This window comes from Rhipicephalus sanguineus, chromosome 1 (genome assembly GCF_013339695.2).
Source record: "Rhipicephalus sanguineus isolate Rsan-2018 chromosome 1, BIME_Rsan_1.4, whole genome shotgun sequence".
Lineage (NCBI taxonomy): Eukaryota > Metazoa > Arthropoda > Arachnida > Ixodida > Ixodidae > Rhipicephalus > Rhipicephalus sanguineus.
Genome location: NC_051176.1, coordinates 119,232,628 through 119,259,218, shown reverse-complemented (window position 1 = coordinate 119,259,218; position 26,591 = coordinate 119,232,628). Strand labels below are relative to the sequence as shown.

General features: G+C 46.5%; 1 protein-coding gene across 1 annotated transcript in view; it reads right to left on the bottom strand.

Annotated features, from left to right (window-relative positions):
* LOC119396857 (cocaine esterase) overlaps nt 1-26,123 on the bottom strand; it is a 55,788-nt gene extending 29,665 nt beyond the window's left edge. The window contains exon 1 of the mRNA XM_037664204.2: nt 25,580-26,123. Coding sequence (XP_037520132.1) covers nt 25,580-25,948 — 369 coding nt within the window. The 5' untranslated portion in view covers nt 25,949-26,123. The remainder of the gene's footprint in view (nt 1-25,579) is intronic.
* Between the last annotated feature and the right edge of the window lie 468 nt (nt 26,124-26,591).

The following is a 26,591-nucleotide window of genomic DNA, read 5'->3' as shown; positions in this document are numbered from 1 at the left end:
TAAAAACTTTCGCCTCTGCCAAATCGCACAAACGAGACGTTGCACGCTCTCCATCCACACATTGAAATATCACTACATGTGCGAGGCTATTAAAAAAAAAAGGGAGAGCTGCCGGGTTAAATTTGAGGACACTGCTTTTTCTCGTAATTTCGATTAAAATCATACAAGCACCTTGCGCTGAAGCGTTACAGCTTATAGCAGCAGCATGGCCTAGTGAGCAGTGTGAACAAATAAGAGGGACGCGATATACGTTCGATTTGACGTCTTCCATCCCTTATCATTAGGCAAACGTATCCAAAACCTGCAGATGTCAGTGCGCATGCTTTGCGGGACTCTTCATACTTGCGATCTAACTTAGAAGCGCGAATACTCCCGAGCTTCAAGTCGGCAAAGCTCTGTGTGTAACTGGCGTAACATTCAGACCGACGGAGGAACGTGGGTACTTAGGCGTTTTCCAGTTATAGTCAGCGTAGTGTTTACAGCATGCATTCATAGCCAAGGAGACAGCTCCGAGTTTAAGGAAGGCATGCATGTCAGCAAAGAAAGGTTAGAAAAAGCGCACATTATACTTGCGAGTGCGAACATGTGAAGAGCACAACACCGATTACATAGATGCCATTGGCAATCGTTGCTACGTTTTCCTGCAAATATAGACGACCTCCAGGTCGCTTTTCCAGAGCTTATGCTCAGCCGTCAGGTTTGTTTAGACAGCAATGTGGCCCATGTCAGAATTAGAACGAGACTGGCGAGTGTTGCAACATGAGCCTTGCCGATGTCATTCTCTTCGCAACCCTTGCGGCCGGTGTCGGCAACGCTGGGATGATATAGGTGAATAAGAGTGTTAGCAGTGCGCTCGGTACCGTTCGAGGTGCCTGGAAACGCTATTTTAGCAATCTATAGACGCTCCTTATATACATGCACACCCGTGGCTTATCATGGGATGAAAGGTTTTCACGAGAGACCGTCCCCTACAGAGTGGCCATTTTGTCTGTTCGCCTATCGATGTCGCCGCGCGATCTCCGGTGCATCAGTGATGTAGTACACGGTCGCAAGCATTCATGGTGCCCATATCGCATAGCGCGTATCAAATTTTCGTCGCATGTGCTGGCTGCAGGCGCGCCCATGCGGTATCAGCGGCGTCCCCTTTTGTCGCACGCTGCCGGTCGGCCCCGCGCATCCGCCCCGTTGTGCGCACCGGGCATCCTCGACTTGGCTCGTCTTCCGGAAGCCTTTGTGGGCCCCAAAACGCGAGCTTTTGCCTCAAATGCGGCCGGGCCGTCCGTGGCCGGTGGCTTTCCCCTCGCCTGAATGCTTCTCCTCCATGCTGTTCATGCATCGCGGCCGCGGCGGTTCGTGTGTGCGTGCGCATGGCTGCAGGATGGCACAGTCTACTGCTGATATAGGAAAAAATATAAAAAATAGAGGAGTAGAGACAGAAAGCGCGAAGACCTTGCGCAGGGGGCCGAAGGACAGCCGACGTCCCTCCCTGCAAGCGCATGCACCCTTGTGTGTGAAAACACGCATAGATCGCACACATGCGCGCACGGACGAATTCCAATGGCGACATCATTTATACGCCTCGGGTTCGGCATAGTGGCCGTGGCGCAGAGCGCGCATTGTTTCGAGGGGGAAACGTGCCTCCGGGTCCTGTCCGTAGCGGTCCCGTACGTCGCACTCGACAAAGGCGCAATGAGTCGGGATTAAGGCAAAGGACAGCATCTGCAACATAATTTACGAGTGAACAAAAAAGGGGGGAGGGCGCGTTTGCGGAGAAGAATTAGGAGGGTCGTTGCGATGAACACAAAATAGAAGCCCGAGATAGCCGGTTTCCAGTGATTTCTTCTGCTGCATTTATGTGTTTTCGCTCCATCCAATGGCGCATAGAAGGAGTGGCTGCTATACGTCCTTGCTAATCTCCCTTATCGACGACGACATTGAACATATGCTTTCCCGCACCGGCATATAGCCGTATAACTGTCGCGTACGTATGCAGTGCTGCCCACTGATCTGTAAAGCGCGCAAGAGGCCCGCTACACTCTACGGGGCGAAACCTGGCGGCAGTGGCGTAGCCAGACCTGGCCCGTGCCCCCTCCCCCACCTGAATTTTTTTCTGCCATGTGTTACAGAGCACGAAATGACGCTTAACCACACTTACCTGCCCGGACCCCACGTCAGATCAAGGGCGTGCCCCCCCCCCCCCTAAAAATATTTCTGCCTACGCCACTGCCTGGCGGTAGCTGCTGGGACCAAGAATGTATAGCGCACGGTGCTATCTGATATGTAGAGCAGTGTATGATGCGATCTAATATGAAAAGCAGGTCCCGCAAGGACTTCCTTTAATTTGCCTTCTTACCATTGAATTACGAACCAACATATAATCTTCGGCGCTCGCTTTGCCTCGACATGTACAGGTTATATAGTCTCGTGTTAATGAAGGTATGTAGAAAAACCTCAAAACGCGTAAGACCATCTAGGCACACGGATGAAGAGCATATCACACCCGTCTCTTCTAGCACTCAACAGGAAAGAAATTTTAGTGACGGTCTTTTCTAAGGAGTGGTAGAATTAATGTTGCGATTCTTTCCTATCTTACTACAACATGGAAACTCTTGCTTCGGGAAGCCCTTTAGAAAACTCGAGTAGCCTATATACCCGGTGCTTTATTTCAAGTTCAACCGAACTTTTTACAAAAGTAACCTGTGGCACATAGCACAAACCTACTCAATGAGCTATATTAGTCGAGATGGAGGGTATTACTCACACCTTAAGTTAATATAAAATTTTAAACTTTCTTTAAACTATTTACATTAGAAAGTAGCGCCAGTTTCGAATGCAGCACCAGTTTTCAGAAAGGCGCTGCAAAATGTGTAGTAGAAATGTAATGGTGTTTCACTAGCTGTTTATTTTTTTTAACAAGACACTTTTTATGCAGTGAAGCTAAAAAAAAATACCCGGCCGTCAATCCACTTTGTCGCAAACTTTGGAAGCGGATACCCTGACACTGAGGTCATCGTCAAAATTATTTCGCAGTAGATACGACTTTCGAAGTCATCGGCTGTAATCTTTGAATCACAATGTGGAGCGTTATGTAATTGTTTATAAGATGACCAGCGAAAATTTGTAGTGACTAAAATAATAATTTTTATTTGTAATGTAAACAATGTCTACCTCTGCGAGTACTATTGATTAGGCAGTATAATTTTTCAAGATGCCACAGGTTTCTTGTAAAAATTTTGCTATCTATAAAAAAAGACACACAGGCAAAGCTACGCAGTTCTTCTACAAGAGCGATACTTTGTTACGTCAAGGATTCCGCTTTGATGAAACTGACGTCACACTCGTTGGCGTCTTTCATTTCGATGTGCTAATAACAAGTCAACATAAAATTTTACTTTGACACAGTCTAATATGAAAAGGCTATAGATAAACTGTATATAGGTGAGAGGGGGTGACGGTGTTCAACAGAGTGAATATGTATAGCTTGTGTATTCTTCTGTCGTCAGCAGTTACGTACAAGCTACCAAGTGAACTGATACTTATGCGTAATCTACCTCATATCAGCGGCCTCTCGTTCTTTCTGGTGAGCTTACAGCAGTTGCAATTTATAACCTTGATATTCCCACTTCCGACATAAACTTACCCGCTTTCATCAAGCCAACAAGTGAAGATGCTGCCATCATTCATGCGCGACATGCGCTACGTGACGTTGGTCTCCAAAGAAAATTGCGCACATCCTCAGTGCCAAAGTCGATAGCTTCCGACACCCTGTTAGGCCCGTTCGTAGCGAAAACCAGTTCACGGTTGTCAGTCCTAGCAGAAGCCCATGCCATCGGCTGCAACTCGGCGCTGTGCCTCCGGTGCGCCGAGCTTCACGTGACAGGCATTGGCCGCGCTGCTGCTAAAAAGTGCTCAAACTGTAACGCTTCCCGCGACGCCTCCTTTAAATCTGCTCTCGATTCACAAAGGAGCTGCAAAGTTCTCGGGCGAGTGGTTAGAGACGATTTGTCAAGCCTTGCTTAATTTATCCGGCGACGGTGTTTCGACAACGTTCGTCCTCTTGAGGGAGTGCGGTGGGTTGAACGGACTGTGCCTTCTCTGCTATGGCAGCTACCTCATTTCGTCAATACATACAACACGACTCAACAGTTCAGGAAGGACAGCTGACAGGATCATTTCTACCCATTTCCAAATCAACAGCGCGCCAGGGAATAGAGCACGTGATGCATAAGTCCCCTCAGGAGCGCCTGATCCTACCGCTGTATGTACAGCGAGATGCCCAAACCAGATCTTCAAGTCATTTCATTGGTAGCCTCCCTTACTTGTGCCATCTGAGTACTAGCTATCGGACCTGCGAACCTCATCTGCTCAATGTGTACTGAACGTACGGGACACCCTAAGCCAAGTGGCAGAATCCCTCGAGTAGAGGCATGGTGATCATCCATCCTTAAGGAAAATGATCGAATCAACGTTAATCTTGCAGCTCAGTGTGAGGAGATGACACCTTTCCAATTTCCGTCATTAGTATTCTCGAATACGTTCCCCATCAATTTGATCTGGTGGCTTAACATAACTAAATCGGTCAGACTATCCGCATGCAAAGATGTCATGTCGACAACATATTTGAAACAATCGAATGATTGATTCAAATATGTTGTCGACATGACATATTTACAAATCAAATGAAATCTTTATTTTGCATAGTATGGTTACATCGTTAAGGATATACAGAAGAGGGTCCCAAGGTCAGAAAACCATACCGAGAACCTCTGTACATGATCATTAGATAAGAATTACGAAATAAGCACGAAAATGAAAAACAAGAAATATCAAGTCAACTTAAAAACAAGGGTACGATAGTTATACGGAAAGAATACAACGATAATCGGAGACATCAACATATTTAAGCTTACAGAACTGTTTTCTAATTGTATAAAGATTGATATTAAATATACATACACACACATATATATACTCACATCTATATACTCATTCATCTGTATACATAATCATTCATCGTTTTGGTTCGTCGCGTTCTCACTTATGTACAGATGGGCAGTTCCGCCTCACACTGACAAACAATATGCCGCTTATATGTTCCAAAAAAGAAAAAAAGTAACTTTTTTCAATTGTAGGTTCTAATAAAATCGTTTTGAGGCGTTTCTTTATAAAAAAAGGTTAGTAAAAAATTGAGGAAACAGCGCAGCTGGTGACGTTCCCCTTCTTTTTTTCCCTCAACCTATCCCTCATATCAGTCCTCCTATTCCTCACTTCCCTTTCCCCACCCCTTGCTATACTATACTATACATGGCTATGCTATGCTTCACCCTCTTTCCCTCCTCCTTTCCCTTCTACTCACCTTCACTTCCCTTTCCGACCACTTGTTATACTATACTATACTATACTATACTATACTATACTATACTATACATGGCTATGCTATGCTTCACCCTATTTCCCTCCTCCTTTCCCTTCTACTCACCTTCACTTCCCTTTCCGACCACTTGTTATACTATACTATACTATACTATACTATACTATACTATACTATGCTATACTATACTATACATGGCTATGCTATGCTTCACCCTCTTTCCCTTCTACTCACCTTCACTTCCCTTTCCGACCACTTGTTACACTATTCTATACTATACTATACTATACTATACTATACTATACTATACTACTATACTATACTATACTATACTATACATGGCTATGCTATGCTTCAACCTATTTCCCTCCTCCTTTCCCTCATCCTCACCCTCACTTCCCTTTCCCACCAGCAGCGCATTCATATGGTTCCCATAAATGCTTGTACTCTCTCGTACTTTCTTGTGCACGGATTACACCTTACGCCCGGCTTTAACCGCTCCGCTGTCAAAAGAGCAGTCTGTGTTGTTCCATGGGTCGTCGTCGGAGATTTCATCGTCTATCGGCCGCTACGTTCCTGGAAGTCACGGGGGCCTATGGCAACGTATTTTACGAGAACAGCCAATTTTTTTTCGAAGTAGCTGCTTTTGGGGGTCCAGTATTTAAACGGATGTTTGTTCGTTTCATGCCCATTTTTCTTGTGTGCCAAAGGAAACCACCGCTACAATATACACCTGCCCCAAGGCGGACGGAACAAGTCTCACCTTGTTCGAGCCTAGACTAAATGACTTCGTTGAACACCTCTCAAACACTAGTCATTAACGTATGCAGGCGATATGTGTGCTAGGCCTTCGGGTGTAACATGTCCTCAGGTGCGCGCAATATTTCAGAAAGTTTATCATTCGAGAAGCTGTACCTTCGCAGCAGAAGCCTTTATATGCACCCTTTGTCAGAAAAGTTCCAGGAGAATTTTTTTTTTATTTCTGAGTTGTCAATACTAAAAAGGACCAAATGTTGTTTTTGTGTTCCTGGTATGTGTTCTTAGTTGACATGACCTTGGTCCTGTTTCCGCGCAAACTCACTAGGTGACAGGGCTGTTGTGCTTAGTTAACGCATTGTTCGGGTTGTTGTCGCATTAGTTAAGGTGACACAATGGATGCTGATTGTGCGCAAAGAGTGAATATTAAGGTCTGCGTTAAGCTCGGGAAAACCCCAAGTGAAACGTGGAACATGATTATGCAAGCATATGCAGGCGAGGCACTTTCAACGAGTCGTGTTTTCGAATAGAAAAAAAGGTTTCGTGAAGGCAGAGATTCAGTGCAGCACGATCCCAGAGCATCCAAGCATCGCATTTAGATTCCCCTGCTTGCTTGAAAGACCCTGAGAAGCGTTGGAAATTGTGTATAGATAGCCAAGGATATCCAGGATAGCCAAAGGTAGCCAAGGATTTTACAGGAGTTAGGATCATTACTTAGCAAGTGCAATTTTCTATTTTTTAGGACCCCTGTCCTGGAACTTTTCTCTGAGAAAGGTTTATCATCAAATACATGCATTCTGGTGGCTTTCTTGCATACCAGTGACAACCTACACCATTTCTTTAAGCGAACAGGCCTGTTTGCTTACAGAAACTTGCAGATTTCTGGATCATCATTACGCAGCTGTTTTCTGGAGCCCTCACGCGACCCACAAGAAAACAGCACTTGACAGACAGCAATTTCGCAACAATTTAAGTTTATACATAGATAGAAAGACTTTGAAAACTTCAGTGCATCGTACCTTGGAATTGCACAGTGCCGCTCTTCCTGGAATTCTTCAGATGTGGCTTTTTTGTTCTGGCCAACAAATGTACATCACAACTTCCACCATTAAATTCTATTTATTACTGAGAACTCAGAGTTTGCTTTGGTTAGCTATCATGGGGGTGCTGAACCTGTTGCAATATATTGGCACCATCCAATACAAACACTTATTGCTGTGCAAGTGCTAGAAGCGCACATTGGGCTTTTGTGCAGCCCATGCTCGTCTTCTCGTTTCGCTTCAGAAGCACCACAGACAAAAGCTTTTAGTGCTGCGAATTTTGCTTATTGTACCAGTCTTTCATTCCCTCAACTGAGCCATCGTTTGTTCCTGTCTATCCGGTTCTATACTGGCGAAGTGCACCTTAACTGTCTAAAACTGTCATCTGCTCTTGAAATTTTTTTTGTTACGATTTTGGTCGATTTTGTACTGACCATGTTCATACTTAGACTGATGTCCGAGCCGCACATTGAACGGCTCGGCCGAAGCCATAGAATTTTCTGTGAAAGCCACCGCCATCACTTTCGCGACCTGATGACCATCGACAAGAGAATACCTCCTAGCTCTTCTCCCCACATTTCGTCATAAATGGGCCTTCTCTGCGACTCGGAGGGTTTCCGTATTTACTATCAGTCTTGCAGCGTGGAACGGGCAAATATTGTGTTTTCTATATTGGAGAGTTCTTAACGAATTGGCCGAGAACGTACATCAGGCCACTTTTATGTAATCTTGAAGCCATAGAGGTGTCACGTCCACGACACTGCCTGGCTCGCTCGAGAAGACGGCACGCAGGAATTTATCACGATATGAAGGTCAAACGCAGCTAAATAGATTGCTTCGCGTGATCGCACGAGACGCCACGTTGTCTGCGTCAAACACATTGTCTTCGACACGACCGATCCACTTGGACTCTTCGTTGCGTCTTCGAACCCCATGTGGGCTCTCTCAACATGATACAACCTTGCTTAGTGCGGCCACGTATACCCTGCTTTCCAGCTATGGCTAGAAGTGGCCCTTACGAAGACTCTTGACAATCCGCTTTCTTAATGGTCGATAACGACGGCGGTCGTGTGAGGAGCGCACATATTCTTTTTTCTATCGTCCTCTATAACAGCGCGCGAATATGATCGACTGGCGTAGACTACGCTACCTCGCGGTCATGACAGACTCCTACACTCCGGAAAAAACATTTCGCAATGCTGACCTCACCAGCCACCGTGGAAAAGCGCGAAAAAAGCACTGTTGTGATCCTTAAGGACAGTGAAAAAAAAATCACAGTTTCGCCGCAAGGGCGAAGCAATGAATGCGATAGCAAGAAACTAATGCTATACGAAGTGAGGCTCGCCAATGGATACTCTCAGTTTGAACAGCGCTCCTGTTACAAAGGCGGCCGAAGCAGCGAAGGAAACTAGCGTGCTTCAAGTGTCGAGCTGTGACACTTGATAGTTCGCGCTCATCTTCTGTTTGTTCGTTTAGCGGCGTCGTTTAGCGGCGCTCCGTAACATGAGCGCGGACATCACGGTTAAAGCTTGAAACATCCCTCTTGCCCTCACCACGAGAAAACCGCGCGAGCAGACAGCGGAAGGCCAAGGTTCTTCTTGCGCAAATATAAGAAGAAGCGAGCGAGCTCGCCGACGACTTTTAAATGCGCTCGTCGCGCTCCTAGCGCCATCTCGCTGGTAATAAAGAAACGCTTATGAGCGCCGGCCATCTCTGAGTCCCTCCAGCGGCAAAGGGTGTGTATATAACGCTCGCCGTTAGCTATGCGTAGGACCTGCATTCCGTGGCGTAGTGGCTAGCGCCACTCGCTGCGGAGCAAGAGGTCCCTGGTTCGATTCCGCGCTTCGGAAGCATTCTTCTTAATTATTTTTCTTTGGGGCTTTTATATATATATATACATACTTATACATATACGGTGCATGACGGCGACGGGGACGGACATTTTCCAGCCGAGACTGCCCATATAATTGCTATCGCAATAATATGTACAAAATGTGTTCGCAACGGGCAGTGTGAACTTTCGTCATCGACTGCAATCGTGTCCACGTTCGCACTGTTTCTTTCTCAACGTCGTTTTTATCTTTCTACCTGCCCTGCCATGCGCTCCTGTTCAGCGTAGCAGACCGGATTTTATGTTCTGAGCGACCTCCCTGCCTTCTTCCTATTTTTGTCTCTCTTTCTGTCACGAGCGTAGGAGGGTTAAATTGCTAGAAGCGGCCTGCTGATCTTGATGATGTGGGAAAAATTGATAAACGTACGATTTTTTAATCGTTTAGAAGTCTTGATTCCTTAAGAACAAAATTCATAGCTATCAATTTTAGTTATCAATTTTTTTTGTAGGGGGGAGGGTCTAGGCTACACTCTACCCCCCCCCCCCCCCCCTGGCTACGAAGCTTGCCCCCCAGTCACCCCCGAAAGAGGGTCCGAGTGGAACGCGAAAGATCGGGTTTTTTCGTTTTTGTAAAGTAAAAAAAGTTTTTACGTTTAGTTTTTTTCGTTTTCGTAAAGTAAAAAAAAAACTTTTTACGTTAACCATAGCTTCCTTCCCAACCATACAGAACTCTGTAAAATGTTCACCTTTAAATGGTAGTTTAATATAGTAATAGCTGCTGGGGTTGTACGTGCCAAAAACACGATATTATTATGAGGCACGCCGCAGTGGGGCACTCCGGGTGAATTTAGACCACCTGGGGTTCTCTAAGGTGCACCTAAATCTAAGCACACGGGTGTTCATTGCATTTCGCCCCCATATAAATACGGCCGCCGTGGCCGGGAATCGAACCCGCGCCCTCGGGCTTAGCAGCGGGACACCCTACGTGCTAAGCTACTACACACACATTTGAGCGTACCGCTCCAACACTACAAGTGCACTGCGAGCTGTGCTGTCTAGAAAAGGAGGATGAGAAGTTAGTGATTATCAAAAAAAAAAAAAAAAATACGCGGTGACTGTGTCACTAAACAACGAGCACCTCATCCGCGATTCTAGAAGGCTGCACGATTGAATAAATAAATAAATAAATAAATAAATAAATAAATAAATAAATAAATAAATAAATAAATAAATAAATAAATAAATAAATAAATGCGAATGAGTGACAGAGCAGAACTTGTAGTTGAGTGTCGAGTGTGATAGCGCTCTATAGAATTCGGAATATGGCAACTGGTACGCTCTGCTGCACAACGAAAAGTATACATGAAGCTCTTCAGAAGGGGAGGCACGCCTAGCACGCTGGTTCATATAGGGGTACGATGCAACATGAAATCATACGTGCATTTGATGTCACAGATACACACAACGTACACTAAACACAGTCCAACACGCAACAAACTAAATTGTCTCGTTGGAATAATTCTCTCTTTGCAAATCACGGAACGAGCGCTGACCGCCGACTGAGAACATTAATGACAAAACGCGTGCTATATACTGACATCTGTCACACAGCGCGCACAGGAACGACGTAAGGTTATTCCAAGTGGTTAAAAGTGATAATTATCGCATAAGATGAATAAAATGTGGATTAACATAAATCAAAGGTCACTGAAATGTAAATCAAGTAGTAAGGGTATGCAAGTGAACAGAATCCGAATAAACAGTGATTCAAATGTTAAAGGGAATTAAAGTAATGAAATGGTAAAGTGAATTAAAATGAATCAAATGTGCATTTACACCTCGGCGACCAAGTCTCAGTGCGTGAAACCAGTGGTGATCTCTAGGTGACCGAAAGCGAACAAGTAACAGGAGCTAACAATACGATCGACTGAATACTTCCAAGTAACTTAACGAGTGTCTCGTGGGAGCATAGGCTTTCCCTTGTGCCCTCCTTAGCGTTAACTAAAGTTACTGTAAGAAAAAGAACCGTATGTTGGTAAGCAACCTTATATAGAGCTGCTGTTCTCTGCCGTCTGGCCCTACAGTCATCCGCCTGGAGGATATACTCAATGTATACCTATCGATGAACAACGCCGAAAACAGATGGAGTGCGTAGCACAGGCACGCATGACCGCAATATGCGCGCCCAGGCTTGTGCTTTCGCACAGAAGGATGTTTGCCTTCGCTATCGCAAAAGCTGGAAGGGCGTTTCCAGCGCGTGAGCTGAAAGAAATGAAAACAAGCGCGAGTCAGGGCGCATATGCCCGCACACACGTATACCACACGCACGCATACAGGTCCGTGTTCGCGCGCCCATTTCGTATACATGCAGTATATATACGCAGGGACGGACAAACCACGGTCGCAATCGGGGCCAAAGGGCTTTCTAGGCGGACGTCCTCGGGTCGTTCGACAGCACTCCAGGGACGAAAAGTGTGGTCGGGGGGGGGGGGGGGGGGGCAACACGCATCTTTGTGTGTGCTAGGCGATGTCCTCCGACGACATGTAGGCGCACCGCAGAGACACACACAGACGCGCGTGTGTTCTCAGTGTCGTTCCGAGTCATATCCAGCGCGAAAACGGTGTCAAATCGTCACCTCGCCAAGCGGAACCGATGCTGCAGTCTAAGGAGAGGATGCGCGCCCGGCAGTGCTGCGGTCGTTTGTTTTAGAGAAGCGACAGACAAACGCGGAGCGAGAAAAAAAAAAGGAGGAAAGTAATAGTAATAATAAAAGCGCGAAACGGGGTTCAGTTTCCGCGTGCGGCGGGCCGTCCCGCCATACGCGCGTGCCCGCTGTCGCGGCGGCGCGTGGCCCCCTTTCCCTCCGTTCTGTGCCAGCGCCCGCCGCGCGAGACTTTTGGCGACGGTGTACACGACTCTCTATTTTTCTGGCCGACTTTCAAAACCGCTCGCTCCGCGTGGCGCACGCAATACGCGGCCCTTTCTTTTTTTGTGTGTCTTCCCTTTTCTTCTTTTCCTGTCTGCCAGTTTCACGCCGTTTTTTGAACGACGAGCTCTCGCGCTTCGCTAGGAAGTCATTACTTTCCGCACTTGTAATCACTTTCCGACGTTCTCCTTTCGTGCCCGTTCCTCACATCTTTCATGTTCCGTTTGCTTTTCGCACCGGCAATTCGTCTCCCGATCAACTCGCCTCCGCGAGCGAGCCTTGTTCGACGACCCGCGCAAGGGGTGTCGGAAACAAGGGACAATCTAGCTTCCGGATAAATAACCTTCAATGCTAACTGAATTACATCAACTTGATCTCGTCACTTTGTAGTTGATTGCAAAGGTTAGCATCCTTACTGTTACAATTGTTTCAGCGTTCTTTTCATCGTGATGTGGTTTCTACACTAATCGGCACCTATTGACCATTTCATACGCGCGAAGCGTTACAAAATACCATGCGTATAGAACTGACTTCTCAGTATGTACAATGACGCAGCCTGGATGTACTACAAATGAAAACTGCGGAACTGCCGTAATGACAGTATGCAAGAAAGCTATTCCATCCGCGATAAACATGCGTACTTCTGCTTAAGTCCATCCACGCCGAAAAGCTACCCTCTGCAAAAGTATGCAATAGCAATACTAACTTTATTGGAGCCCAGATACCCTGAAAGACCCGGGATGCAGCCTGCGTTCTATCGCAAACAAAAGTTCCAGGACATGAGATTCAAGAAAAAGGCTGAATTTTCGCTTTTTCTGGGAGCACAGCCTGTAATTAAATGTTGCAGCCTGTAGTAGTTTTTTGCGACCAACACAGCCACCCAGTAAACTAGAGGGGCAACGACTTAACAGAGCAGAAATTAGCATTTGCTCTGGAACCCATGCCTGGAGAGTTTGATGCTGCCAACGTTTGATGTTCACAAAATTTAACTTGAAAAGGAAAGGGCAACTAGGACGACCGTCCTTGGCGCCACTCATGCATCGCTTCTAATATTATACATGTATTAAGTAGCATGTCATGGTGAGAATCTCTGTTGTCAGGATATATTCGGTGAAGGAGGCGCTGCTGTGTAGCTCAGTGTCAATGGTTCTACGAGTCGATTTCCTGCACAGGGATGAGTCCAGCGGCCACGTATTTGTAGTACAACAGAGACCACGAGTCCAAAAAACCGTCTGCCGAAATGTCACCAAAACAACGCTTCCAGATTTGCTATAGCTGCATGCTGTCGGAAACAAACATTAAAGGTTCAACGTTCCTGACCGTGCACTGCGAGCGGGTGCACCATATATGTAAAGTTGCTGCGTAGTCACCGGCTTCGTGTAAAAAGATTACATCAATCAAACCTTATAGGGGCCTCACCTGTATACTCAGTCAAACCTGAAGTTGGCTGACTATACACGTGAGGTCAATAAGAAACGCAGAGCTTCAAGTAGGTAATTTAGAGTTGAGAGTTAAAAAAAACGCATGATCAAAATTTGTTAACAGATCAGCAATTCAACCTTACACCGAAGCATAGGCTGCAAGTGCAGCAGGAACATCGATTTGCTATTACATTAGATTGCTATTATATTGAGACATGCGGTACGAACCCGAACCTCCTAGATGTTTAACGTGCCAAAGCTGTCCGTATCAGTGCAGCCAGGACATTTAAAAGTACTAAATGACTATTGCGCACGAAGTAATAACTTTTTTTTAAGCTGAAAAAAGGTGTTCAACTCGTGGGCATTCGAGTCCTGCCCGTCGTATACACGCACGGGCAACACGTCACGTATTCTGTAGTCTCCATAGCAACTGTGAATTCCGAATAAGTTCTAGATTATACGTATGCGTACGTACAGCGGCAAATATCTGGGCAAGTAATAAGCAGATACGCGTTGGAAGCAATTTATTGACGTATTGGCCGGCGTGTTTAAATGCTCAGCCAGCAACGACTAATATGTTTACATGTTTACTTGTTTGTTTCCTACCGCTCCAATCTCAACAAATTAGAAACAACGATAAACGTGCGTCGACTGTGAAAACACGGGTGTAAGGGTGTGACCAACCAAGACAGTGACGGCCTGGAAAATCACGGGCCATTAAAACAATTTTTCACTTAATGATAGGGGCCTGTACACATAATAACGATGTTTTATGAGGCGCGCCCGCTAATGAACGCGGAAGATCTTGGTACACTTAGAAGAGTCGACTATATAAGCGCATCTGTCGAAGGTCGGCAGCTTAACCGATTACCACGAACCCCGGCTAGGTATATGGTAAAACCCCAGATACGCATCGTTCATTGAAGACAACAACGCCGGACTGCTGTATCGATGTCTTCGAGAATCGGCGCGCATCGCGCCAAATATACACTTTCCTCGTGGCTCTATTTCTGACTTGCTTACGCGCGAACCGTGCCATTCATTCAGAGAAATCCGCGCCGCGAGCGATTATTTCCGCCCTTGACGGCAATTGTGCGTTTCGGTTGCGCCGTTGAGGGTGTCGTGATGGCCGTTATCCGATAAAATCTACAGATGCGCGCGTTCGCGTTTTCAGACGACGATAACGCCACGCAAGGGGGAGATATTTTCTGAGAAGTTTGACGTTGCGAGCTATACACCGCTTTTTCTTTCTCTATTCCGGTCAAGGCCATAGCTTTTTTGTATAGCGGTAAACAGCGTAGGTGTGGGAGTTCCTCTTTAAGCACGCGTGAAATAGCGGCCAAGTATTCTTTTGCTGCGCATGCTCTTCAAGAGCTCATTGTGTGGTTAAATAAGTGGGAAACTGTGCGAAAATTTTTGTGCCAGCTAGATGAAAGAAATAAGTAGTAGTGTCACACATTGACAACCCAGTGCGTGAGGAATTCTGGGAGTTTGGAACACCGGGCTCCGCAATTATTTAATAAGACGCTTGATACTGTATAGTTCTTTTAAAATGCGGCTCCCTGTTGGTGGTGAATACGCGAATGTGTGCACTTGTTTCGACAAGCAGCGCACCTCCATCGAAAAAAGAAAGGTGAAGTGTACAAACATTGCATTCAACCGGCGCACAATGAAGGGCAGAAAGAGCGATGTGACGAAAAACTGTACACGTAAACGAAGGAGACAGGAAAACAACAGGGTGTATGGAGAACAAACCGAGGTGAAGTCGACGTGCTATAGTTGAGATTAAGCGGGATTAATTGAGTAGGGCAAGTGATGTAATGCGAGGGGCATATGACCGATTGTCTATTAGAGTTACCGAATGGATGCCAAGAGAAGGAAAGCGTAGCTTCTGAGAACGTTCGAGAATTAGGTGGCACAACGAAATGAGCACGTTTGCTGGCATTGTATGGTGGCAGCTAGCGCGAGATCGAGCAAATTTCGATCGAAGTAGTCGGCTTGTGGCTGTCAAATAAATTTTAATCCTTATGCGCCCGATCCACCTCCCGATCACAAAGGGCGCGTGGCCACGGGTGCTCACATTCGCGTATTCTACAAATTTCGCGTGTTTTCCTTCTGCCGGTAAAATAACTAATGAGTCAACCTGCACCTGGCTGGCAGTATCTCAGCCAGACGTCACTTACGATTCTTCAAAACTCCTTATAGACATCTTGAGGAAAATTACCAAAAAAAATAAGACACACAGTCCCTTTTAGGGGCGTGCTAATATTCGAAAATTTTGAATAACGAATCGAATAGTGTTCTATTCGACTAGGGGCTTGAATCGAGTAGTGCATACTCGAAATACCGAATACTTTTCGAATATTTTTCGAATAATCAGCAACGACGAAAAATGCTAGAAAGAACGAGACGTCGGAGCAGCGAGGGGTAGCTTTTCTTGTTTTCGTCATCAAATTACCCAGATCCATGCAGCCCACGTACTTAACGGGACTATCGACGCTAGATCACAGGACGAATGCGTATTTGCTTAAAACTGCAGTGTCGCCAGAACGACAGTGTCATCAATCCACTATCTGATGTTAACTCATGAAAACTGCTTAGTATTTATGTATCAGTTTCACATAAAAGCTGTTTTAAAGGTACTATCTTGAATAGTGTAGTCACTTCAATATTTCAGCCTGCAGTTACAAAATATTTCGAAGGCTCTCGTTGCGTGCTGTACACGGAAGGAAGGAAGGAAACAGAAAAGGAGAAGGCAGGGAGGTTAACCAGAAAAAATTTCGCTTGGCTACCCTGCACTACGAGTTTGCTCAGTTTAAATATATGTGGTATTTTTTGTCGGTTAAAAGTAATCGTAATGTTCCTTTGCTAAAGCTTGCGAATATTTCTTTCAAATAAGGTGTTGTAGAATTCTTGGGAGGTTTTGAAAATTGTTACCTTGCCAGTCTAAGGCTGCTTTAAAAATGGTTGCCTTACTATTCGAAAACTATTCGAACAGTATTCAGTTTGTATTCGTATTCGATTCAGTGTCATCACTATTCGATTCGTATTCGATTCGGTTCTAAAGTTCACTATTCGCACACCCCTATGGACCATTATACATTCGAATATGACGACTCGAAGGCGAAGGCCATCTTATTCTTTTTCCTGCTCAGTCGACAGGATTAATCCGTGTCCCCCCCCCCCTCCCCGGAAGATTTATGTTGCACTGCCTCTGGGATAGGCCCACCTTCGACCAAGCAACGATGTCATGTTATGGCGTCATCGCATGAGGTCATGTTATGTAACGTCATACAGTGGCGTCATCTCTGATCACGTAACATTTGGATCGGTCTTGTTGACGCCGCCGCCACCACCGACGGTCAATTTTCGCGTTTTATGAGGCATCTAAGGCTTTCGCCTTGAAATTACACCTTCTACATAAGGTGCGGAATGTGTCACCGACGTCACCGTAGCGACAATGCCCTCAACTTATCGTGAATGAACGCGTATCCCACTTTTGACACCGGATGCGTACGCGTCCACCGTCAAGTCCTGATAGCCGTTCTCTCAGAGGTTGTCTATCGCTACCGCGCGCGGTATCGCGTAACAGCGCACACGCTTCCTATACTTGCAACGCTTCCTATACTTGCACACGCTTCCTATACTTGCAACAAGATGCCTTGTCGCATTGAAATGGTTACCAGATAGCGCCCACACTGAGTTCGCATAGTTGTTGAAGGAAGCTGGCCGTGTCGCTATATAGTCATACAGGAAAGCTCGTTTTAGCGGCCGCTTTTTCTTCAATGTTACAGTCTTGGCCGGCGAACAAATTTGGTGCCATTTTGAGCGCGCGCAATATAGTATCGTTTGCAGGTTGTCACACGGGAACATTTCGCGACCCTCACCGCATAACGCAGTCTCAAATGAATGTGTTCGGCGAACTTCGCTGTGTTGAACTGTGTAGCCTCGGCAGCAATGGCCAAAAAATTAGAAAGAATTATTAATTATTAGTCGGTACTGTTCTGTTCTGTTCTATTCTGTTTTAACTGGCTTGCTGTGGAGAGGTTGAGCTTTATATGACCTCGGCTACTCCGTTTCTATAAGTTCTGCAGAGAAAAAAAATATGGTTACCCAAAATAAAATTTGAACAACTAAAGAAAAAAAACATATTGCCACGCCCACTTCTCGTTTTATTTTGAATTATTCGGGTTTGACCAGCAAGGACGTTTATCAACGATCGACGCTGTCCGCAAAGCAGTCTTCGAGAAGCTTCTCGATTGTAGTAGGTCGTTTTGTTAAGATTGCGCGCCGCCAGAGAATGTTCTAGCTTTGTCGAGAGATAATGCCGCCACCAGCGATATTGCTGGAAAGTTCGATAGCACCTGTATAAAAGCCGACGCGCTTGACAGCTTGTCAGTTGATCGACGGACGACGCCCTGTTCGCCGCTATCATTGTACAGCGTGTATTGCTGTAGTTCTAGTTCTCATTTTCCGGCCACAAGTTCGGCCAAATAAACAGTTTCACCCTGCAAAGGCCGACTGCTGTCTTCGTCGACGTCACGACCACGTGACAATATAGCACACTGAAACAAGATGGTAATTTACAGTTTGTTTGCAGAAGTTCACATTGCAATAAAGCGTCCACACGTACACATTTCTAGTTCTGCCCACAGTATATGGACTAACATGTAATTCCATATATAGCAACCCCTATAGCTGTTCATACTCTTTTTAATCTGTCATTTTTTTATGGCGAGTGATGTTATGTAAAACAGCGCACTGTACTTAAAAATATTTCATTATTCTCTCTCTCCGGCTGTTTACGGCCACGGTCGCCTATAGGGCACGCCGTGCAATGGACGCCTGAGAGGGCGCTATCATTTGTACCACATCTGATGACGACAAATGATGTTAATGATAACGCAATCATTTACTTCACTCGCACTTAGATTCATTTTAAATTCGGTTTATGAGTATGGAACGCACGCTATTATTTGGCAAACGTTAATAAGTATTTGTTGTTTTTACTGATTCATCCTTCGCAATTACCATCAATAGCAAAGGACACTACTCTTTCTCGTCCCGCAGCGCACCGCCGAAGTGACACTCAGAATGACAATAACTCTGCCCGTGTGATAAGACTAACAATATTAAAAATAAAAACTTCCGTGACAAAGGAAGTGTTGCATAAAAAAAAAACAGCTTAGTTTGGTATTTCCGACTACAGTCTAAAGCTTCAGCGAGCTAAAGAACCTATCAGGCGTATTTTACAATATATCTAGAGTTTTTCAACGTGGCGGCGAACGTCATTGCATAAGCTTTCTGCGTATTTGGTTCACCACTCTATTTGACATTGCGGATATAGTGTTAGCAGGAACAGCCCCGTATAAAGAAAGCTAAAATTTACTGGTGGTTGTAGTTGTTAACTTGACTCATAACTTAACAGGAGGGTTATGTTTGCTACATTCTCGAAATTTTAATTGGAGAAAAGGGGAACCGAAAGCCGATGAAGGCACCCCTTGTGCCATCTCGCGATTGGAACGCATTAATCGCACCTGCGCTAATAATAATATCTGGGGTTTAACGTCCCAAAACCACGATATGATTATGAGAGACGCCGTAGTGGAGGGCTCCGGAAATTTCGACCACCTGGAGTTCTTTCACGTGCACCTAAATCTAAGTACACGGGCCTCGAACATTTTCGCCTCCATTGAAAATGCAGCCGCCGCGGCCGGGATTCGATCCCGCGACCTTTGGGTCAGCAATCGAGCGCCATAACCATTAGACCACCGTGGCGGGGCAATCACACCTGCGCTGCTTTAACGAATTAACTGTTACGACGCGGTCGTTCCGTTCCGTTATTTCGTATTTGTATATACTCTATGTATGTATGACCCAGTCCCACTTTTCACTGTGCTCTTCTTGTTCATTATAACGTTATACCGCATGTAGGAGGGACAGAACCAAGTAAGCAGATTCAACGTCTCGTAGAAAATACAATACTGATTGATTGATTGATTGATTGATTGATTGATTGATTGATTGATTGATTGATTGATTGATTGATTGATTGATTGATTGATTGATTGATTGATTGATTGATTGATTGATTGATTGATTGTTCGAACGTGTCTGAAAGTAGCAAAGACGGCATGAAAAACGCCGTAGTGTATAGTTAGGAATGGTTCCTGATTCATTTCGAACGCGTGGCACTCTCTTACGCCCACCAAAAGCTCGGTAGAGTGCTCAGCTGCGACTGGCATTCAAAGCTCACAAATGGGCGTGCCATGTGCACTCGCACATCATTTCCTATACGCCAACCACGACAAACGCTGTCGACAGCTTAAGTGTTATCGCGTCATCGTCGTCGTCAGTACACCTCCTCCTGAGCAAGCATGCATCTCTCTGATACTCCCTGAGTCACTTCAGTCGACTTCTGAATGCGTAATGGTGCATCCCAACCATACCAAATGCCTGTACTTCGTTATATACGCAAAAGCCGAGGGACAGTGTAATATGCAAAGGAGCGGCGACGAGTTCGTCGGAACCGCGGCTGACACGCGAAAACCTTACGCCGTGTCCACACGTGTAATGTACCCTGAGCCTGCATGAGTAAGAAGGCGGCGAGTTCTGCAAGCGTCAGCGCTTATTCATAAGAGCGGGGGTGTGTCCGGCCGACCGTATGCGAAGGTCTAGGTCGCGCCTCCCTTTAACAGCAGCAGCGGCGAAGACAGCCAAGGTGGTGGTCGCCGCCGCAGAGCGACCTTCTTCGTTGACTGCGCTTGCGCAACGCTGTAAGCCTGATTCACAGCCGCAGGTGCCGAGCCGCGCAGTCATGCGCGCTGCAACGCGTCACGCGCCGGATTGCTTAGCCTCTTCAAGTTCACTGTCACTAGTTTGACCACTTTCGGTTGTTTCGGTTTATTTTATCTCGGCGTCTAGCCTTCGAAGAGATGCTGGTGGTACTACCCCCTTTCTCGACGGGTAACACGGGCGAATTCACAATGTTGACTACACCATAGCTGTTTAGTCCGTCTTCCCGCACAGTTTCCTTTGACATGTGCGCGCTCGCGCGCTTACTACGCAGCGTACAAATCGGCGCAAACTTCTAAGAAATACGCAAGCCTCGTTTACCCTTCAAGTTCCCACCGGCGTCACACCGCTAAAGTCAACACCGAGTACAAGCATCTGAAGCACACAACATTTGGGAAAACTTATATCTATATATAGTATAAAGTATGAACTAGAGGTGTGCACGGGCTCCGGGTAGCCCGAGCCCGACCCGGCCCGCGGGCCGGGCTCGGGCGGGCCGACGTATTTTCACCTCGGGCCCGGGCCGGGCTCGGGCTACTTGGAGTTTTATCGGGCCGGGCTCGGGCCCGGCGCAAAGCCCGACTCAAGCCCGAAATATAGAGAATGAGCGGGAATTGTTTTCCAGCACGCATACAGCGCCTTTGCCGCGACCGCCCTTTACCGCTTTTCCTTTCCAATGCAGTTGTTCAGCGAGTGGAGCTACAGTGGTGAGAATGTAGCAGTTACAGAAGATGAGCTCTCCGATTATCTCTCTATGGAATCGCCCTCCTGTCCATCTGAAGCTTTAATCTTCTGGAAAAACAAGCAGCAGAGATATCCCACGCTTGCCAGGCTGGCAAAAAAATATATTAGCAATTCCGGCGACGAGCGCAAGCAGCGAAAGTAACTTCAGTTCGGCGGGCTACATAATGCGAAAGCGCCGCACTTCGTTGAAGCCGGAATCGTTGGACTGCTTGCTGTTTTTGCACGACAGCTTGTAATCTGCGTAATAGAGACTGTTCGTCGTGTGTCGTTTGATCATATTTGATATGCTCAATAAAATGCAAAATTACCGAAAAACGATGTTTTGTTTTCGCAGCGAGCCTTCAAAAAGCCGGGCCGGGCCGGGCCCGGGATTGTGCTTTCCTACGTCGGGCCGGACCGGGCGGGCTCGCAGCCCTTTGCCGTCGGGCTCGGGCGGGCCTTCGACAAAGTCAGTGGGCCCGGGCCGGGCTCGGGCTCGGAAATACGGCCTGTGCACAGCTCTAGTATGAACTGCGGAAAAATGTTACCACTGATTTCCGTAACTGGGTTCGCTGCGCACTGCTGGCACGCACGTCGGCAGTGACTGTGTTATTGGCCATAGCATTCTGCTGCTGGGCGCAGCAATAATAATAATTTCTGGGATTTTACGTGTCAAAGCTGCGGCATGATTATAAGGCACGCCGCAGTGGAAGGCTCCGGATAATTAAGGCCATCTGGGGTCCTTTAACCTGCACTGAAATCGCACAGTCCATAGGCGGCTCTCCGCAAAATGTCATGAGGCTCTCCGTAAAATTATCTATAGCTGATATCCTGCTGATGTGAGCGTGTCTCACCGACATACATGTCACCAACAGACTGCGGAGGCGCAGAAGCATGATCATATCAAAAGGTATACCATATTGCTTTTGCATGGATAAAGGGTTAGTATCTCATGGCGTATATCAGTAGGTGAATGTCATGGATGAGTCTTTTTTTTTTTCAAGGGTTCTTTGCAGCTTATCCCAGAAGAAAATGAGATACCAACACTCCATGAATGCATGCTCGATCGTGCCCGACTTTTTGCACACGAACCAGTTTGTCGTCCATTAAGGCAGGGATGCTCCCTTTGTGCCACAAATGTCTCGTCTCCCAAGGCGCTTCTTATTCCGCCTGAATTCGAGGAACGTAGGCGTTAGTGCTCCGACGAGACTCTCTTCGCTGTCATGCGGTTAGAACTTCTTAGGCCCACGCTGCCCCAAGGGGACATCATTCGCCGTGTGTGAGTGCCACGCTGCCCAAACGGGGTTACTGCATTTTAAACTAAAGCATTTCATCTTGAACAACCGTTGTGTCATTTCCACTGCACACACCTCCTGCAGTTCGCAGACACGCTACAACTACGGCCGTCGTTTCGCTGCAAACACGAACCGCGTAAGCCCGCCTTGCTAAACTACAATGATTCGCGTCACACCGCACTCAACTGGCACTCTGGCGGCGTGAACTTATTTCGCACTAATAAATACCAAGAAAAAATTAAATGCAGCTTCGCCCCAGTGGTGCCAAGCCTGAAGGAAGCGCGGAGATGGGCGGCCTGCTTTGTTTCTCTTTAGTTTTCTCTTTCTTTCTTCCTCTCTTTCTTTCTTTTTCCCTCTTCTCTCCGTTTTTCTGTCTTTTTTGTCTTTGTTTATTTATTTTATCTATCTATCATCTATCTATCTATCTATCTATCTATCTATCTATCTATCTATCTATCTATCTATCTATCTATCTATCTATCTATCTATCTATCTATCTATCTATCTATCTATCTATCTATCTATTTCTTGCGCTTTTTTTCTTTTTCTTTCTCTTTCTTGTTTGCTTCCTCGTTCTATCTATCTTTTATTATCTCTATTTCTTTCTCTCTCTTTCTCTCTCTTTCTTTCACAATCTCTTTCTTTCTTTTTTTCTCTTTCTACCTTTATTTCTCTCTATTTCTCTCTTTCTCATTCTTTATATGCTATGCTTCATTCTCTCCCCTCCTCCTTTACCTCCTCCTCACCCTCGCTTCCCTTTCCCACCTCCTTGCTATACTATACTATACAAGACTCACCAAGATATTCTTTCGCCAAAAATATTTTGTCTCTCTTTCTTTCTCTCTCTTTCTTTCTTTCTCTCGCTCATTAGAGTTATTGCATCCCATGCGGGACAAATCGGCGCACGTGTTCTGGGAGCGAAGCAGGAGACGAAGAGGACGAAGAGGACGAAGAGAGCGCGTGCCGTTTCATGATGATGATCATTTCTGTTCACCCGTCACGGACCAACAGCGAGCTTAAACAGCTCCGCCGTTAAAATAAGGCTTCCGCCATGGCTCAGTGTTTAGTGCACATGGCTTCCAAGTGGACATAACCGCAGATGATGCATGGTGTTGAAGCTTCTTTCTTCGGGTCTTCTTTTCTGATATTTTTCTTTAAGAGACAGGATGTGGAGGTACGCTGAAAATGGAGACGCAATAACGATGGCGTAATGGAAACAACGAACATGCTCCACAAACCTGAAGTCTTGTACATTTAACTGCTACTGCAGTAAATGTGTCTGCAGAATTCAGGCAGTGGACAGGTGTGTCTTATACAGCGCTGCTTATAGGAATGGAAAATCTATTTGTCATTTAGCTCATTTCATACTTGGTAATCTTATTTCACAAAATGAAATTGACACCGGCATGTACTAAAAAGAGCGATTTAAGTTAACCTTATGGCTTTCTGTTTTCTCCCGTCTTTATGGGACCTTTTTCTTTCCTATTCCTGCTACTTTCTGTGCATTCTTTTCTTTTTAGGGTTTTTTTTTTTGGGGGGGGGGGGGCAACGTTTTACTCTGCGGATCACACGTGTTCTCAAGAACAACGAATACCGTGTTAACGTGCGATATTTCCACTCTTAATGTGGGAAATCTATTCATGTGCTTGTCTCTGTCTTATGTATTAATCTTATCTGACTGGAGTATACTAGTATTCTAGTCCATCAGCCAGGCTATCCATATCCAGCATGTCTTCGAAATTTTTTTGTTGCATCACTTTACGTGAGAAGCAATAACCATCAAATTACAGTCGCTAACACCTTCTACATGTCGTGCAATTTAAAGGGTGAAAAAGCTAGTTCTCTCACACGGCTTTCCATGGCGTATCTCATCTATTCGACTAACGCCGTGCAGTGTAAACCCCCAACAGTATTTCTATACCGCAGAGTATAGCATTGCGTCTTTCAATGCTGTCGAGATTTAAACGTAAATAATTATGCTTCATACTCATCTGGGCTTTAAAAACGGCCGCGGCGACTGCATTTTCGGTGGAAGCGATAATGTTTGAGGCCCGTGTACTTAGATTTAGGTGCACGTTAAAGAACCCCAGGTGGTCGAAATTTCCGGAGCCCTCCACTACGGCGTCTCTCATAATCATATCGTGGTTTTGGGACGTTAAACCCCACATATTATTATTGGGCTTTAAAAACTATCAAACTAGCAATATCTCAGAGTTGTTTGAAATTTTAGAGTCCTCAAATACAAATGTAAGAATGCTACAGATGACATAGCCGACATAACAGTTCAAATTCGTTTTCTTTTTTTTGCTATGTGATCACGGACTACGCTATATGACTATTATAGCACTTGTGTTGTTCAAGTTGTGTGCAAAAGAGTAAACTCATGCGCCCATTTCCTCATAGAGTTTTAAGTATATTTATTTAAGGAACTGCGCGCCTTTGAGCATACCTGTGCAAGTTCATGTGTCCTATTTTCAGTGACGTTCTGGTCTTCTGTGCAGAACTTTTATGTGTTATACTATTCGACCATATTGAGTTGTTTTGGGACGACCGACCTGAATAAAATTTTTTCCATTCCATTATATTTATGCCATAGGCTTATTTTTTGCTTGCCACGTTACCTCTCAAATAACATCACAAAGGAAGAAAGCATGCGTAAAGCTGAAACTATGAAATGTTATCTTCCAGATTGCAGCGGTCGTTCTATATGAAAGCAGACTTTCACGTAGCACATAAGATGGACGCTTCCGTGTGATTCCAACGGCGCATACCACTGCCGTATTGAACACTCGTTTTATATTAGTTAGATAAGGACGCAACCCAGATTGTAAATGATAATTTGTTGAATTGGTCTTCTTAGAAATAATTCGATTAATAGATCAACCTGTCAGAGGGCAAACGTTCCAGGCAGGCGCGTGAACTGAGTCGCGACTACTCTTGCGTTAAATATGTCAATATTTGCGTACGCAAAATCCACAACCCAGCACTCATTTGTAGAACTAGTGCTACTACCTTAAATGTATCAGTCACCGCAGTTGCAAGACATGAATATTTAGTTCCGATGTTTCGACATGCCTGGCGCAAGTCTGGTAGTCACATGTTCCTGCGACACGAGTGGCGCGTTATCACATCAACAAGGTAAATAGCGATTCAGAATTACCCGTCATTTGAGCGTCGCGACATGCATGTGGTCATGCCATTTCGCCTCACCCGGTTGGTCAGTTGGATCGCTCGCTTTCCCGACGTCGCCGCAGCGTTACGTAGAAAAAGAAAGCTCGATTGAGCATGTAGTTCGCACCGGCCATTGCTGCAGTGCAAAGTTCCCGTAGATGCTTCCCGTACGGCGCAAGCACTGCTCTCCTGTACGGCTAACATGTACGGGCATGGGCTGTGGTGTGGTGCAGTGGTGCAAGTGCTCACCTTGAATCGTAGTGGCCCGAGGGGTGCGGCGGCGTACGGCACACCGAGGAAGGCGACCAGGCCCCGGCCCGAGGGCGTGCGCAGTACGCGGCCCCGCAGCACGCCCTGCGGTATCGTCAGCTGCACCATGCGCTGCGGCCTGAAGCTCTGTTGCTGCTGCTGCTGAGCGGGCCCCTGGGGGTGGCCATTGGGCGGCAGCTGGAGTGCCTGGTTGATGAGCTCCGGGCTGAGCTTGATGCCGTTGGGCAGCGGCGGGTACCGGTGCACCGGTTGGAACCGGGTCCTGGGGAAGTGCTGCTGCTGCTGCTGCGCGCGGCCGGCCAGCGCCAGCAGCAGCAGCGGCGGCAACAGAGCCGGCGCGAACATCATGCGGTCGTCGATCGGCGGCTGGCCCGGCAGCGGCGGCCTGTCGTGCGGTCCATGCAAGCGCGTCCGCTCGGGGATGCCGCGTTTGGGGCCACCGTTGTTCGCTCTCTGGTTATGGGGCCGGATGGGAAGCCGGGAATACACCGCGGAAGGTGAAAGGGGAACCGGGCCACGTGACGCGCCCCTCGCGTCACGCTGGCCTGGCTCCACACCCGTCCTCCTCCTGGTTCGCCACGCTCGCCGCCGGTGAGCGTCACAGCCGGCGACCTCGCTTCGACGCTGCGCTTTCGGAAAAGTCCAGTGGACGCGGGGCGAGGGAGTTCGATCAGCTGTACGCGCCTTTCTTTTCATACGGCAAAGCCTTTCTTGCGTGATGTGCTCGAGTGTTTTTTCTTCTTGTCAAGGGCTTCATTGCTCGCGGTCGTTGCAGACAGGACGCTTAGCTGTCCGAACAAAAGCGGCCAGGTACTCTTCAGAAGACCGGTCGAAGGCCAAGGCCCGCCGCAGCGGCGATTGCGGCGACGGTTGCTCTTGCGTGAAATCTGCGGCAGCTGTGTGCTCCGCGTTGTCGAGCCTTCTTCGAGGAAAGTTATTTCCGCATTCGAAGATTATCGCCAGGAATATGCAAAATACGACGCACAAGCGC